This window comes from Muntiacus reevesi, chromosome 15 (genome assembly GCF_963930625.1).
Source record: "Muntiacus reevesi chromosome 15, mMunRee1.1, whole genome shotgun sequence".
NCBI classification, from domain to species: Eukaryota; Metazoa; Chordata; class Mammalia; order Artiodactyla; family Cervidae; genus Muntiacus; species Muntiacus reevesi.
In genome coordinates, this window is record NC_089263.1 from 21,412,975 (window position 1) to 21,428,190 (window position 15,216).

General features: G+C 46.2%; 1 protein-coding gene, 1 long non-coding RNA gene and 1 other non-coding gene across 8 annotated transcripts in view; 2 read left to right on the forward strand and 1 right to left on the reverse strand.

Moving 5' to 3' along the window:
- The first annotated feature begins 713 nt into the window (after positions 1 to 713).
- Positions 714 to 4,116, forward strand: LOC136147371 (uncharacterized). Of its 2 annotated transcripts, none has more exons than XR_010659175.1 (3): positions 714 to 777; positions 1,707 to 1,861; positions 4,015 to 4,116. It is a non-coding gene; the product is annotated as an uncharacterized lncRNA (long non-coding RNA). The 2 variants fall into 2 exon arrangements; XR_010659176.1 differs by having other exon boundaries at positions 716 to 772.
- Positions 3,080 to 3,207, forward strand: LOC136147700 (small Cajal body-specific RNA 15). The gene has a single exon (XR_010659354.1). It is a non-coding gene; the product is annotated as a small Cajal body-specific RNA 15 (non-coding RNA).
- Positions 4,117 to 5,832: 1,716 nt separating the features above from the next.
- FSD2 (fibronectin type III and SPRY domain containing 2) overlaps positions 5,833 to 15,216 on the reverse strand; it is a 41,447-nt gene continuing 32,063 nt past the window's right edge. For all 5 annotated transcript variants that reach the window (XM_065906752.1, XM_065906753.1, XM_065906751.1 and 2 more), the window contains 4 exons: positions 13,148 to 13,281; positions 11,924 to 12,056; positions 8,918 to 9,094; positions 5,833 to 6,769 (listed from right to left, as the gene is read on the reverse strand). In XM_065906752.1, the coding sequence (XP_065762824.1) occupies positions 6,517 to 6,769; positions 8,918 to 9,094; positions 11,924 to 12,056; positions 13,148 to 13,281 (697 nt within the window). In that variant the 3' untranslated portion in view covers positions 5,833 to 6,516. The remainder of the gene's footprint in view (positions 6,770 to 8,917; positions 9,095 to 11,923; positions 12,057 to 13,147; positions 13,282 to 15,216) is intronic.

Here is a 15,216-nt window from a genome sequence, read left to right on the forward strand (position 1 = left end):
TTCCAGCCTCCAGAACTGTGAGAAAAGGAATATGTTGCTTTAAGTCACCCAATATGTGTTACTTCTTTATGGCAGCCCTAGGAAACTAAGACAACAGTAACTTTAACTTCTACTTTACGTTCCGGCCCCAAGAGTGTCATACCCACAGACCACTCCAGTACTACGTAGGCCCTCAATCCCGTTGCTGGTAAAGTAATGAGTTGAGATTCAGCAGTCCTACTAGCCAAGAATTACCAGGCATTTATGAACTAACTGCTGCAAGATGCAGAGCCAACGCTCTGCATTACTGAAGCAAGATATGTGACCACAGAGAAAACCGAAACACAGTGAGAAACTAAATACAGCATGGGGCAGGTGGAGCAAAGCGAGAAACACAAGCAACTGACGGGGTACGGGGGCCTCGATTTCACGGAGGACCCCGTGGGAGAAGGGGGTTCTTTTCCTTAGAAGATGGCGTCTCCAAGTCGCTCTCCCAGGCGCCGCTGAATGGCTCCCAGGCCTCTACCCACGGCCGTGGACCTGGCAACAACAACCCACTGTCCAGCGTTCCTCCGGTCTGTACTGCCCAGGGGAGAGCATACCTCCTACACTGTCACAAGCTTGATTCTAGGCGCCTGCGCAAGGCGCCTCGACGCGACGCACCGCCTTACGCTGCCGCGTGGGGCAGGACTTCCTCCTGGCGCCCCGGAAACAGGAAGGAGCTCTTTTCTGCAGGAAGGAGAAGGGAGTTGCCACCGACATCGGATACCGGAAAGCAGACTCCTTGTGTTGCGTAAGGTAAGGCTGATCTCTGGCCATTCGGCGGGGCGGATGACTGCAGCGACCTTGTAGGCAGTCTCTCTGTAGCATCGGGCTTCAAGGGATGCGGCAGGGAACCGGAGTTAGAGGTGAGGGGTCGGTGTATCTGTCGCCGGGTCAGACCTCCAGCGACCGAGGTCTCGTTACTAACTCACTGTCCTCAGCTCTTTCGACTTCGTCTGAAAAACGAGCTTGATAGCTCACGGAAAAGTCGTGAGGATAGATACGGAAGGGAGAAATCCACACTCAGAATGAAGTTTAAGAAAAAACTTAAGTAGGTGTAATTTCACGGGGGCAAGATCTGTGTTGCGTAAGTTACGTAACGTAAAAGTCTATACGAACCCTGCCTTTCTGAGTCGATGATTCCTGCCTGGTAGCAGCGCCTGTTGCATTAATTTGAAAAAGTACTCTCACAGATGGTCATTTTTAAGCTTCCCGAATTGGCCAGCAGCGTCATCGTTTGGTATTAGAGGTGGAACAGGATCGTCTATGTCATACCCCTCCTTTCATCTTTTTTTTTTTTTTTTGGTGCCGTGACTCGGACCCTCCTTTCATCTTAAATTGAAGCACAGTCTCTGAGAGGAGACCGACTGAAAGTAACACAGGTTGTTAGTGAGACAAAACTAGAAGTGAGGTTTCATTTCCAACCCAGAATTCTTTTCTCCACACCGTGCTGTCTCTGGATTGCTAAACAAGTCTTTGGGAGAAGAAATGAGCGGGAATGAAGAGGGAGGTGTTGTACATTTAGGTGCGTTATGAATCCATCCAAGGTATACTGGGACAGAAGAAAGGTTGAGAATCCTTCTCCCTGCTCCTGCCTGGACACGGAATTTGACACCCACTTTCTAATAAAGAGACTTATAATTTTGGAAGACAATTTGATGTCTCTCTCTCTTTTTTTTTTTCAGGTATATGAGCACTTTGAAAGCAGAACACCGTTGTTTCCATGATTCGATCATTCAGAAATTATGAAGGCACAGTTCTTGGCTTTGATTGACTTACAGTCAAGTGGAGTAGACATAGGTCACAGTGGCAGTATAGCCACTTAAGTATTCTGAAGGAGGTGAGTGTGTGGCACTTAACTCAGCCTGAGAGAGGAAAAATTAGTCAGTACTTCTAAGAAGCGACTTTTATACAGGCATTTATACAGGTGAACAAGGATCGGGGAGGGTCATTCCAGATTTTCAGGAATCTGTGGCTGAATTCTAAATTGTACAGAAGACACTGCCGGGTGTTTTTCCCGGAGCATTAGCCTTAGTTTTGGATCATGCTTCTCTTGTTTTCCTTCTCTCGCTGCTTGCCCCCCCCCCACCCCCCCCCAATATCTGGATGGGTATTTGGGATATGAAGGGAAGTCAGAGGGTAGTAAATCTTTCTGAGTAGCAGAATAATAGAATGGCTTTACCAAGAAGTAATGTATGTATTCAGTAAATCCATTTGTAAAAAGTAAGTTCCTGCTTTGTTTAAATGCATAGCTAGGAAACCTCAATTTGTTGGATTCTTTCCCAGTGAGTGGATTATATTCTTGTCTCCAGTTCAGTCTTTTTTTTTTTTTCTTCAGTCTTTTTGAATATAAGGACATTTAAGGTACTTTCAAAGAAGAGACCCCCACATTTAAGCTTAGGAATGAGCACGGGGGAGATGGCAAGATTAGAATCCAAGTTCATACTACAAAAACATTTTTGTTGGCTCTGTCCGGGTGATTGCATGTTGTTTTAATCAGTTGCAAGCTGTTAAATTGAATTTGCATAGCTCACATAAATGACAGTTTAATTCCACCAGGATTTGAGTGAGGTGGAAATAGAGCAGAAAAACCTGAATCTATCAAACTGGGGAAAATGAAGAAAAGGCAATCAATTAGTAAGTTGGGCTTAATGTTTTTTTCTGGGATTGGGGAATTGCAGAAAAGAAGCTCTGTAGTAGTAAGACACGAACTGTTCAGAAGCTCTGAAGTAGTAAGACATGAACTGTTCAGTAGCATTTCTAAAATACTTGGGAGCATTTTACTGACTTGGGGCATAGTTGTGCCTCACTCATGGTTAATGCTCCTTGCAGGAGACTTCCTAATTGACAGAAAAGATGCTGACTGGGTGGACTTTTTCCAAATCACAAAGTGTTATCTTGCATTTAGGTTCATTAACCATTGGTTGCTGTGAAGGAACCATATGTAAGAGTTCAAATTTCTTAAAGCTTTAAGTTATAAAAGTAATAAATGACCATTCCCTCAGTATCTTGACATGCTAGAAGACAGTGTTCTGAAAGCTGGACTTGTCATGTTCTTCTGGAGACTAACAAAATAAGAGTCCTTGAAGTCAAGCTGACTCTGCTTTTAGCCTCCTAAATGAAAAGGTAGATAGAACAGGTCTTGTGTGCAAAATGAATTCAAGACCTACTTATCTACCAACAGCAATAACAGTTTGTATCATCTTCCTGTAGAAAATAGGAGTAGTAAATACAGAGATGAGTGAGGGTGAAGAAAGACTTAGCGAATCCATGGGACTCTTACTCTTAATTGATAGGAAAGCGATTGGACATTGGAGAGGTTGGTTAGGAAGGCGGAGGAGAGGGCCTTTCCTGTAGTACAGGCTTCAGAGCGTCCAGGAAGCCTCCAGATGGCTAAACCTCCTTGGATGGGGACCAGCATAGTGTTGTTTACAGAATGCTGCATCATGGTGAATCGTGCTGGGGGCAGCTATCAGTGGGTGAGCCATGTGAGGTTTTCACACGTGCTGGAAGATGGAAAGAGCAGACTGATGACCAAGCACAAGCTTCAGAAATATTTTATTGGACGTGTACAAGTGCTTGCAAACTGTTGTTTGAATCAACAGGAAGTCAGTTATTAAACATAATACTTCTCCAAAGAAAAGGCGATTCAGTTTTACTAGAAACCAGTGTCAGTTTATATCCCAAGTCGCTAATCAACTTTGCAATCTCATCTAATAAGGGTGTGTTAGGTTCTGAGTGTTCTAAATGTCCGAACCCCTGTTAGTCTACACCAGGATTCTATGGCGATTTTACATATTCCCTTTCCCCTTTGTTAAGGTGGGGAGGCCAAAGCTTATGTTAAATTACTTGCTCAAAGAGTTATACGGTGATATAGGTAAAGCTAAGAAAAGAACAGATTTTGATACCTTTTGTCTTAATTGCCCATTATGAAGGATTGTGGCTACAGTGGTCTGATTTTTTTTAATCTTTTTCTGTTTTGTTTTTTAACAGACTTATCAGCAGGTTGCAGGTGAACATGGCCTTGAGGTAAATCCTGCCCCTTGTTGAAATGTAGTTTCAGTAGATAGTTCTTGGCATTTTAAGGAATTAGAATATTTTACAAAAAAACAAACGTTTTGGTTCTTTTCTAGACTTTTTTTTTCCTTGTAGAAGATGAGAAACATGTTAAAGGTTTTTTATGCTGAGTAATTGTGATGCTTGAAGTTGGTCATCTGCCTTGTTTAAATTAAGTGGATTTTAAATGTCAAAGCTAATTGTAGACCATTTTTTCTTGTCAATGTATGACAAAACCCACTGAAATGTTGTAAAGTGATTGGCCTCCAACTAATAAAATAATATTTAAAAAAAAAAAAAAATAATAAATAAATAAATGTCAAAGCTAATTGTAGACCATTTTTTCTTGATTAAAATCTTATTAAAACCTTATACGTGCCTAGTTTTTATTCATTTTATCTTATATGTGAAATAAAGCCTGTTAGAACTGTGTGTTCAAACTTATTTGATCTATGAGGTCCAACTTCCTACTCAGTTTTTTTAGTAGCTGAGAGCATTTTTGAATACACACACACACACACACACACACACACACTTGCAACTTGAGCCATCTCTTGTGCTACTTCCTTATTTCAGGGTAGGGCAGAGATATGTGTGTGTGTGTAAGGAGGTTTAAGATTGTCAGGTTGAGTTGTGAGTTTAAGAATCGGAGTTCTTATTTATAGGAATAGGCAGGGTTTTGAGATAGGAGATAAGAGGGGTTCCTTGTGTCAGACTCAGCATGCACTAGGAAGCATGAAAGATTTTTCAGTTAACACAAAGCCCTAAGTGATGGGATCCAGGCATATATGTTTAAAGAAGCAACCGCAGAACATAATACAAAATTGTCTCTGAGAACTGGCATCTGGAAACTTGAACTCAACAACCAAACCAGAAATGCAGCCAAGAGGGCTGGGCATGGAGCTCACAGAATGCAAGAGAGCAATAAGGCAGGAGGCCTCAAAGCCAGTGGCTGAAGACTACCTCTCCCCATAGTGCACAGCTCTGCACTTGGCGGACGGATGTTTTCTCCTAAAAGACTGTTGTGCGTCGCTCTCTGTCATACATGGTTCTGCATTCTCATGTTTGTCATTAAATCTCCTCTCCTGTAGGACAAGGGGCTCCCCAGGTGGTGCTAGTGGTAGAGAACCCACCTGCCAATGAGGGAGACATGAGGGTTTGATCCCTGGTGGGGAAGATCCCCTGGAGAAGGAAATGGCAACCCACTCCAGTGTTCTTGCCTGGAGAATCCCATGGACAGAGGAGCCTGGCGGGCTACAGCCCATGGGGTTGCACAGAGTCAGACATGAGTGAAGTGACTTGGCATGCATGCACACACATAAGTGTTATTTTTCTCTTTGTTCAAAGGGAGAAGCTCAGGGAGATAGTGTAACTTTTCTAGCGTCTAAAGCAAAGTGGCTATAATAGCAGTAAAACTCGGGCCTTCCAATTTCAGATATGGTTCTCTTTACCTTATAGGTCAGTTCCTAGAAGCAGTTGCAACTACTGGTGTCTATGTTGACCAGACCTATGAGGGCCCCCCGGCCCCACACCATGTCCCCAACATGCAGTGAAAGCAACACGTTTAGTATTTGTGTGTGACACCAGGAAGCACGTGATACTGCATCTTTACCGACCTGGCCACCAAGCCCCAGGTGCCCCTTTTCTGTCACACTGCCTCCCTTCCCATCTCCTGATTGTAGGTCTTTTGCCACAGCTTGAACAAGCCCTGCCATCCCTCACATGTAGAGCAGTGATAGGCTGAAGAGCGGTGGGTGGATGAAAAAGAAGCTCTTTTATTCAACAGATACTCTGTGCACGTGTCAGCCCTCGGGGACTGAGTGCTGAACAAGACAGACACTGTCTTGCCTTTGTGGAATCAGGCATTATAAAAGTCACTTCAAAATTAGAGAACATAAATACCATGGAGAGGAACAGGTTTTTAGAAAGTACTTGATGGGAGAAACCTCACCACCCAGACTGCTACTGACCACTGGGAAAATGAAAACGCCACTGAGAAGAGCATATGGCTTCCTTGGTTCTCCTTGCAGATGGCCTCTTCTCAAGCCAGTTCTTGGCCAACAAATGAGATGTCACAAGTGCTGGGGCAGCCAGAACCACTAACATGAATCTTCCCTCCTCCCCCAAGCTCCGCAGGCCTTGGGGACTCAGATACTTTTCATATACACAAATAGACCAATGCAGTTTGACAACCTTAAAGACCTTTGAGTTTAGTTTGAGCCTTCATTTTAGAGCCAGGACTAGAACTGAGTAACCTAGCCTCACACAGGTGGCAGTGCATAGGATCCAATCAGGTGAAATGAGTGCCAGAACACCAGTCTGCCAGATAACATGAGCCAGAAGTGACACTGGGTGCACGGTGCTTGAACGCCAAGTTCAGGCAGCTGAGGTGTGAGTGGCTGGGAGAGGGGTAGCTACGGAAGAGACAAGCGGAGTGGGCTAATAGAAAGTGACATGCTCTGGCATCGAAATACCGTTGTTTATCTTCAGGCAGCCAGGCTTTTCCAGGGAAAAACAAGGATGCACAAACTGGTGAAGCTGACAGCTGAATGTATACAGATGCTGAGAAATGTCCACATTGAAAAATGACAACTTTGCATTTTCATAGTCTAACAGAATACCAATCTTCTTTGGGGGAACCGTTATTCTTATGTCTGGAGTCGTCTTGTTGTGTAGAAATTCATACTTATGCCTGAAGATTAAATGTTGATATAGCAAAGCTTCAGAAACTCTGTGGAGAAGCTTCAGAACATTTCAATTTTCAAATACTCCTATGATTATTATTTTCCTTCCTTAAATGACTATCAAAGTAACAGGCCATTTCTAAAACCATACATCTTCTTTGTCCTAAGAAACTTACATTTCAAAACTCTGTTTTTGAGCAGCCACTTAACCTAGAAAACTTAACACACAGTATCATAAACTTATACTGCATCAAAATTTGTATAGAAATTATGTTTAAAATGTGGATTTCAAGGTTCAGATGTGTAAATCCCCTGAAATAAAAGACATTTGAAACAGGGAGCTTCATGGTCTTTCATGCAGTAAACGGGGCCTTTACGTATAATCTGCACATTACTGTAAGGCATCCCGTTAAACTTTCAAACCAAGTGGGGCGCCTGGGGGCTGTCACCACTCAGTACTGTACGCACTGGCACCCTCTCCTGCTGCGGAGGGTTTCACCACGAAGCGAGGCTGCCTCTCCTGGGTGCTTTGGAAATGGCTGAAGCCGAAGCCAAGGGAATTGCCTAAAGCTGCCCACTATGGACATGTCAAGAGCTCTGTGGGCCAGCATGTGGGTCCACACAGTTGGGGTGAACACTTAAGAACATGCTGGAGCAAACCAGCCTGTTTCCATCCCAGCTCACCTCATTTTTTCTCAACAGCAGTCACTCTCTACTTCCCTCCCACCACCTATAGAGTCTAAGACTGTGAGTCAATAAGTGCAAGTCCTCCATTGTGAACACACACACACACACCCCGACATCTTTCCAAGGGAGGACTACAAACCTGCTCAAGCGCTCAGCTTTTGCCCTTCCTGTCCTCTGTCTTGCGTTTCCACCCTTCTTTTAGCCTTACCCCTCCCACTCCACACAGATGCCCACGCTTCCTTTATGCCCCTTGTTCTTAACTAAGAGAGGAGACTGATTTTTAGTCTTACTTCAGGCAGAATATTCAAAAACAGTGTGTGGCTCAGTGCACAGTGTTTCTTGCATTCATCAAACTGGGTCTGAGGTCTAGCAGAGTGCATTTTAGAGTGCATTTTAGTCCTAATAGCTTACAGGAGGAAGGTTGCTCTTCTCACCTTTGCTTGGGCATGGCAACATTTAACTAACCATGATCGAGGCTACACTGCGTGAAACATTAATAGGTTTCAGCAGGCTGAGGGTCAGAGGCCTTATAGTACAAACAATGCTGGGAAAGTGGGGTGATAAAATTTTTTGCAATTTTTGAGATGGAGGGAGGTTGCACTCATGGCCTTCTAAATCTGAAGTGTCTATTGACCTGGGCTTTGTGGATTTTTCTCCATTAGAGGACAGAATGCTTTTAGCAGCAGAAGCAAACCAGAATTAATCATAACCATTAAGCTTCTGCCCACATCTACCCAAAAAGTTGGATTTGGAGCTTTAAGTCAAACTTCATTTAGTAACACTGAAGTTGAACATAAACGTAAAACCAACCACTTAGTGGTAAAGAATGCTGTCTTTGGAGCCAGACTGCCTGGGTTTGAATCCAAGCCCTGAATCCATGTTGGCAGTGGCTCTGTGTAAAGAATCCACCTGCCAGTGCAGGAAACGCAGTTTCCCTCTCTGGTCTGGGAAAGTCCCACATGCCATAGAGTAACTAAACCCGAGTGCTACGACTATTAAGCCTGCGCTCTAGAGTCCGGGAACCACAACTACTGAGCCCACACGGTCTGGAGCCTGCGCGCCGCAACAAGAGGAGCCAATGCAATGGGAAGCCCACACACTGCAGCTGGAGAGTAGCCCCTGCTTGGCGCAACTAGAGAAGAGCCCGAGAAGCAATGCAGACCTAGCACAGCCAAAATAAGTAAATGGGATAACACAACTGTGAGAAGTAAATGAGACAGTATGTGTAAGGTTGTTGAGCAATGCTTAACACAGAATAAGTGCTCTAAAAATTTTAGCTATTTTATCAGAAGTACCCAGAGCTGCATTCTCTTTCTAGCTAGACCAGGGAAAGGGGCAGGAAATGAGTCCTGAAACATCTTAGTGTATTTTAGAAAACATAGCGTGGGCCTTAGTTATTACAGTGAAAACCTCTCGCTCTATTCTTAGCAAAGCACGTTTTGATCTCGGGTACCCAGATTTCGCCTTACCTTGATGACGCAAATGCATGCCTCATGCACCACGAGAGGCGGTTTGCCCCCAGGTCCTCCAGTCTGGGGACATCTTCAAAGGCCACACCCACCGTGTAGTCCAAACACTCGTCCACCTCCACCTCCCAGTAATGGCGCCCTCGGACTGGAATCAGGTTTCCCATGACTGCAGCACACCTGGTTTTAGAAAGTAGACTTATGTGTCGTTTGGGGTGACCCACGCCTGGCTGTGCAGGTGAGTGACACCAACTGCTGGGGTCAGTCAGTGAGTGGTCAGGAAGGGTGCAGGCAGGTGGTCAAACACCCCATTTGCAAGGCGGCACAACCTTTGCTCTCAAAGCTCAGCTGCCCGATGCTGAAGAGCAGAAGGTTAATGCGCTGCTGGTCACAGGTGAGGAGGAGATACGCCCACCCTGTGTGCTTTTTCAGCAACGGGGCTTTTTACAGTAACAAAAAGGTTTGGTTCACTTGTTCCTTAAAAAAGAAAGAGACTGAGGACTTTCCTTGTGGTCCAGTGGTTAAGACTGTGCTCACAACGCAGGGAGCCCAGGTTCGATTCCTGCCCTGGAACTAAGAATCCACATGCTGCAACTACGGCTCAGTGCAGCTAAATAAATAAATATTAAAAACAAATGAGCAAGACCACAGGCCCAAACGGGCTCTGTGCCAGGCCCCATGTCACCCGTCAGCGGCAGCTTAGTTACAGCTTTACCTTCCCCTAAACGGAATTTTAAACCAGTCAATAAGAACATTAGTTAGGTAATATGCCTGAGAGACCCCTGACCTTTCCTAAAGGAAAGTAACCTTACCACAGTTAACCTACTTTTTAAAAAACTTTTTTAAATTTTGTATTGGGGTATAGCCAGTTAACAAACAATGTTGTAATAGCCAGGTGAACAGTGATGGGACTCAGCCACACATACCTGTATCCATTCTCCCCCAAACCCCCTTCCCATCCAGGCTGCTGCATGGACAGAAGGTTCTTGTTGGCCATCCATCTTAAATATAGAAGTATGTACATATTCATTCCAAACCCCCTGACTATCCCTTCCCCACATCCTTACTCCCTGACAACCACAAGTTCGTTCTCTAAGCCTGTGAGTCTCTGTTTTGTAAGTTTGTTCATGTCATTTCTTTTTAGACTCCACATAAAAGGGGTGTCATATGATATTTCTCCTCCTCTGACTTACTTCACTCAGTAAGACAATCTCTAGATCCATCCATGTTGTTGCAAATGGCATTATTCCATTATTTCTAGTGGCTGAGTAATATTCTATTGTATATATGTACCACATCTTCTTTATCCATCCCTCTGTCGGTGGACATTTAACCAACCTGCTTTTTTTTTGCCTGGAAGTATAATTTCCTTGTTCCTGATCCCCTCCACCTGAAAAAGTCTTTCATTCTGTACAGCTCTTTGGACCTCCTTTCTACCTGCTGGATTAGGGGCTGCCCAACTCAAGAATTATTGGAAAAAAGTCAATAAGAACTTTAAGATTTGATCAGTTTCATATTGTTTCTTAACGCAGGTAAGAACTTTATTGTTACTTATTCCTCTCTCCCCGCCAACCCAGTGTTGAATGGCTGAAGGCAAGGAAGGATAAAGTTGTGTTCCATTGTACTCTGTGCTGCTCTGCTGTCACAAGCTGGCACAGACGTGTGTGTTAGTCGCTCAGTCGTGTCTGACTCTATGTGACCCCGTGGACTGTAACCCACCAGGCTCCTTTGTCCATGGGATTCTCCAGGAAAGAACACTGGAGTGGGTAGCCATTCCCTTCTCCAAGGGGTCTTTCCGATCCAGGAAGCGAACCAGGGTCTCCTGTGGTCTTTACCATCTAAGCCACCAGGGAATAGATAGCAGGTGCATAACACACATGCAGTAAGAAGGTCAGCAGGGAGCCAGCGTCAGAGGAAGAGACAGTTACGAGACAGTCCAGGATGCAGGCAGGGAGGCTAGATGCAGTTGTTCATCGGTAGCCGCTCTGGCACCCTAAGCCCTTTCTTCCTTAGAAGATCCTCCTGACTTTGAGACCAGCCCACCAAGAATTCTTTCTATCTTGATTACCAAGAAGCTGAGAACTGTGTTTAATATTTAATCCTAAAAACATAAATTAGCCCTTGAAGTTAAGCCATGTTCTTTTTTTTTTCATCCACTGCTGTGATTTTTCTATTTCAGTAGAGTACATTTGCCCCGCCTCCCCCCCTTTTTTAGATTTTTTTAATGTGGATCATTTTTAAAGTCTTTATTGAATTTGCTACAATATTGCCTTTTGGGGGGGGGGGCAGTGAGGCATGTGGTATCTTAGCTTCCCCACAAGGGATCAAATCCACATTCCCTGCACTGGAAGACACAGTCTTAACTACTGGACTGCTAGGGAAGTTCCTTGGCCCCTATTTTAAGTCTTCTTTAAGTATTTGGAAAGAAGTAAGGTATATATGGGGGCTTCCCAGGTGGCACCAGTGGTAAAGAACCATGGACAGAGGAGCCTGGTGGGCTACAGTCCATAGGGTCGCAAAGAGTTAGACATGACTGAAGCAATTTAGCACTGCATGCAAGGTATTAATACATCATTTCGACCTTAAGTACTAAGCTCTGAAAATAGCATCAATCCAGACCGACAGGGCGCATCTTTGATGGACACCCCTCCCTCAGATCTTGCACCTGCATGATCATCACTCCTTCCACCAGCTTTGGTTTTTCACCAGGAGTTTTGTTAGAAAGTATTGCCCAGTGGGAGAGAGAGCTCTGGGCTCTGCACTGAGGGGCTGGGTCCTTGTTCTCCCACTGCTCTGGAAGCCCAGCACCCCACTAAGAGGCCACGTCTCCCCTTCTGACATTGGTCAGACCCCTACTACCCCTCCCAAGCCTCCCACCCTCCCTCATTTCTGGGAGTCAGAGCCTGAAGCCCCTTTCAAGGCTGCATCAGTCATAATCCACCTGTACCCGGATAACAGCACGTATGAGGGGGGTTCAAGAACTGTTCGGGTGAGGGGCTGACACAGTACCTGGTAAACTGGGTGTCGCTGGGGACTGGCTCCCTGGCGGGGGCTCTCCTCTCACTTCGCACAACCGTGAGCCCATCTTCGGATACAGTCAGCCAGGGATGGCAGGTGTGCTCGTTCAGGGGGAAGTAGCTGCCTGCGAGGGGAGGGGGCACACAGAGACCCCCCGAGCCAATCACTCCACTGCCTTCTCCACGCTGCACTCCACACAGGCCGGGGCCTTAGCACGCGCGGCCGGCATTAGCTCCCTGTCTGACACTGGTGAGCCTGGACCTTGCCTGATGATGCCCCTCGTGCTAATCACGATGGCGGTTTACATGGGTCGGGCGTTACTGAGTGTCTAGTACTGAGCTAAGCGGTTTGTTGAGTCTTATCTCATTCACACCTTACAAGCATCCAGGTGTTAGTGTTTCCATTTTGTAGAAGAGGAAACAGAGGGGCAGGGTGGTCCTATCATCAGGTGTAGACAACAGAACTCAAATTGGAGTTCTTAGCCACCAGAGACGTCCCTGGTGGCTAAGACTCCATGTTCCCAATGCAGGAGGCCTGGGTTCCATCCCTGGTCAGGGAAATAGATCCCATGTGTCACAACTGAGACCCAGTGCAGTCAAATAAATAAACACTTCAAAAAACAAAATAAAAATAAACATAAGGAATAAAAATAACAATAACAACAAAAAACCCAAACCCCAAGCCCATCTGATTCCAGTGGCTGTGCTCTTCACTGGGAGGCTGTAAATACCTGCAGGTGAGCAGGAATTTCTAACCTGCTTGCCAAGGGGAATAGGAATTGAGGGAATTATTAGTGATCAATTTGACAAAGGTTAGCAAAATCCAACTTTCAATGAGGGCAGCAGAGAGAAGGGAGGAGATCGTACAACCATCTCTGAATTATGGTTAAAACAAAGCACGTTAAAAAAAAAATGTTACAGAATGGGGATTTCCCTGGCAGTCCCTGGCTTCCAATGCAGGGCGTGCGGGTTCCCTGTCTGGATGGGGAACCAAGTGCCCACACGATGGGTGGTGCGGCCAGAAAAAATAAAGTGACCCCCTTCTATAAAATGGGCCCCCAGGGCTTTGATCGCCCCCGAGTCCCTTCCTAGACTGATTCGCCATGTGTTCGTATTAGTAAACATTCGTCGATTTTTCCAATGAAGTCACAGCAGCACTGGGTCTGTCATGAATGGGTAACTCTGGGTCCAGTGAGTGTGTGATGGGGGCACAGACCTGTGGTGTGGACGGTAGCGGGCTCACTCCTTGCACTGGGGCCGCCCACGTTGAGGGCTCTCACATAGATGGTGTAGTTCTGTCGGGGCTGCAGCTGCACCAGGCACTCGCAGGTCGGGATGCCCACAACAGACCTGGGTGAGGAGGCATGCTGACATCACCGAGGGGCTGGGGCAGACAGACCCAAGCATCAGCCGCTCCCCGCTGACCCCCAGCAGCGGCACAGGCAGGAGTGAGGCTCTCCTCAGTGCTGCCTCCCAATTGGGTCCCCTTTTCTCATTTTCTTGTACCCTTTCTGTCTGTGGCTCTCGCCCCTCCAAGTTCCCCACCCCGTGTCCCAGGGACCCAGCACTGCACTCAGCCTGTGTCTAACGCTGCATCAGTGGGGCGCGCATGCAGTTGAATCTAGTGTGTGTCAGCCTATCTGGCAGGGCCACAGCCTCTCTGAGGGCAGGGGCCAAGTGCCACAAGCTGAGCACAGCGCTGGGCTCACAGCAGGCTCTCAGTCTGTGTTTATGAACAAATGATCTGACTAGAGCTGATATAGAGGGGCCCTGGGGGAAACTGAATGTAGCTGCTGCCCTCATAGACTTTCCAGTCTAGAAGAAAGGCATTTCTCAAGCCATCACTGGAAGAAACGTAAGATGGTAACATGACAAGTTGATGGTGTATTATGGAAGGTACACTAGCTGAGAGGTGCTTTTGAGCTGAACTCTGAAGAATGACTGGGAGGTAAATGGATAAGAAAGAGAATAGAGGAGTCTCTTTCATAGAAGAAGCATGTGCAAAGGCCCTGTGGCAGGAAGAAGCATTGAAAGTAGAAGGAACTATTAATAAATATGACCCATGTGGGTGAGGGAGGGTGAGCTGGTGGGGATAAGCTGGACAGGCAAAAAGGGGCCAGAGCCAGTGAAGGAATTTTGTGTTCTTCAGGGATGCCATGATTCGATCTATACTAGGAGAGTAAGCACTGCCCAGGTCACCTCCGTCCCTGACCAGCCTTCTGATGACCCCCAGTGTAAAGGGTTTAAAGTATCAGCACAAGTTGCAAAGGAAATCCAAACCATTTGGGGGAGGGGGTCAGACCACTGAACTCCCTTGCCTGCTCCTGAGGATCCCTGGAAGTAGATAACCCAGGTTAGCAAGCCCTGATGTGGTTGTGGACACATGAATTCTACCTGGGACAAATAGGCTGGGGGTGGGGGAGGGGACAGATGGCTAGGTCCCAAGCCCTGAATTTAGTGTAGAAGAATCTGGCTCCCTGACAGTTGACACCAACCCCTCCTCCTCCATTTCTCTAAAGTTGGGTTGGTGCACAGTAGGGCAGCCCCTGGACTTGGCTGCCTTTCATAAGCTTCTGGACCGCCTGGTCATAATCCAGAGGCCTAGCCATAATTCCTCCACTGTACACAGCTGTAGACTTGTACGATCTGCAGGACCTTGTGGTTCCTGAGTCCAGCCCTCTTCTAGCTGTGAAATCCTCCAGATCTCTGCCAACCAGAGGGGAACATGAGCCTCCAGACAGCTGGCCACCAGGGACATGATGTTCTTTGTACGTTGAATTCAATTCTCTTTCATTTCTGGTTCTCTTGGTTCTTTCTCCTCCTCAAGTTCCAGCCAGGTGGGTTTCTTGGCTCCTCCAGTGCAGGAAGCTCACTCCTGCCCAGAAGCCAGGCCTTGCCTACATCCACTCTTCTCAGGCCTCCTCCCTTCCCATCCATCTGGTCTCAGTTCAAATGTCTACTCGCTCCAAAGTAAGCCTCCACCTCCACTGCATTCCCTACTTCATTGCATTTCTTTTCCCTTCATGTTACTGTCTGTCTTAAGCATTTATTTTCTTGGTTTTTGTCTATTTCCTCCAACTTAGACTGTCAGCTCTGTCAGGGTGGGGAATTTGTCTCTCTGGGTCACCAGTGCCCAGGCACCATCTGTACACTCAATACTTGTTGAATGAATAATGGGAAACCCTGGTTGGGCTAAGAAAGCAAACCTGAGGTTTACCACTTATTCCCTTCTTCACTCATCTATCATTTATCTTCAGTCACAACGTTTCAGTTACTTCTCATGAA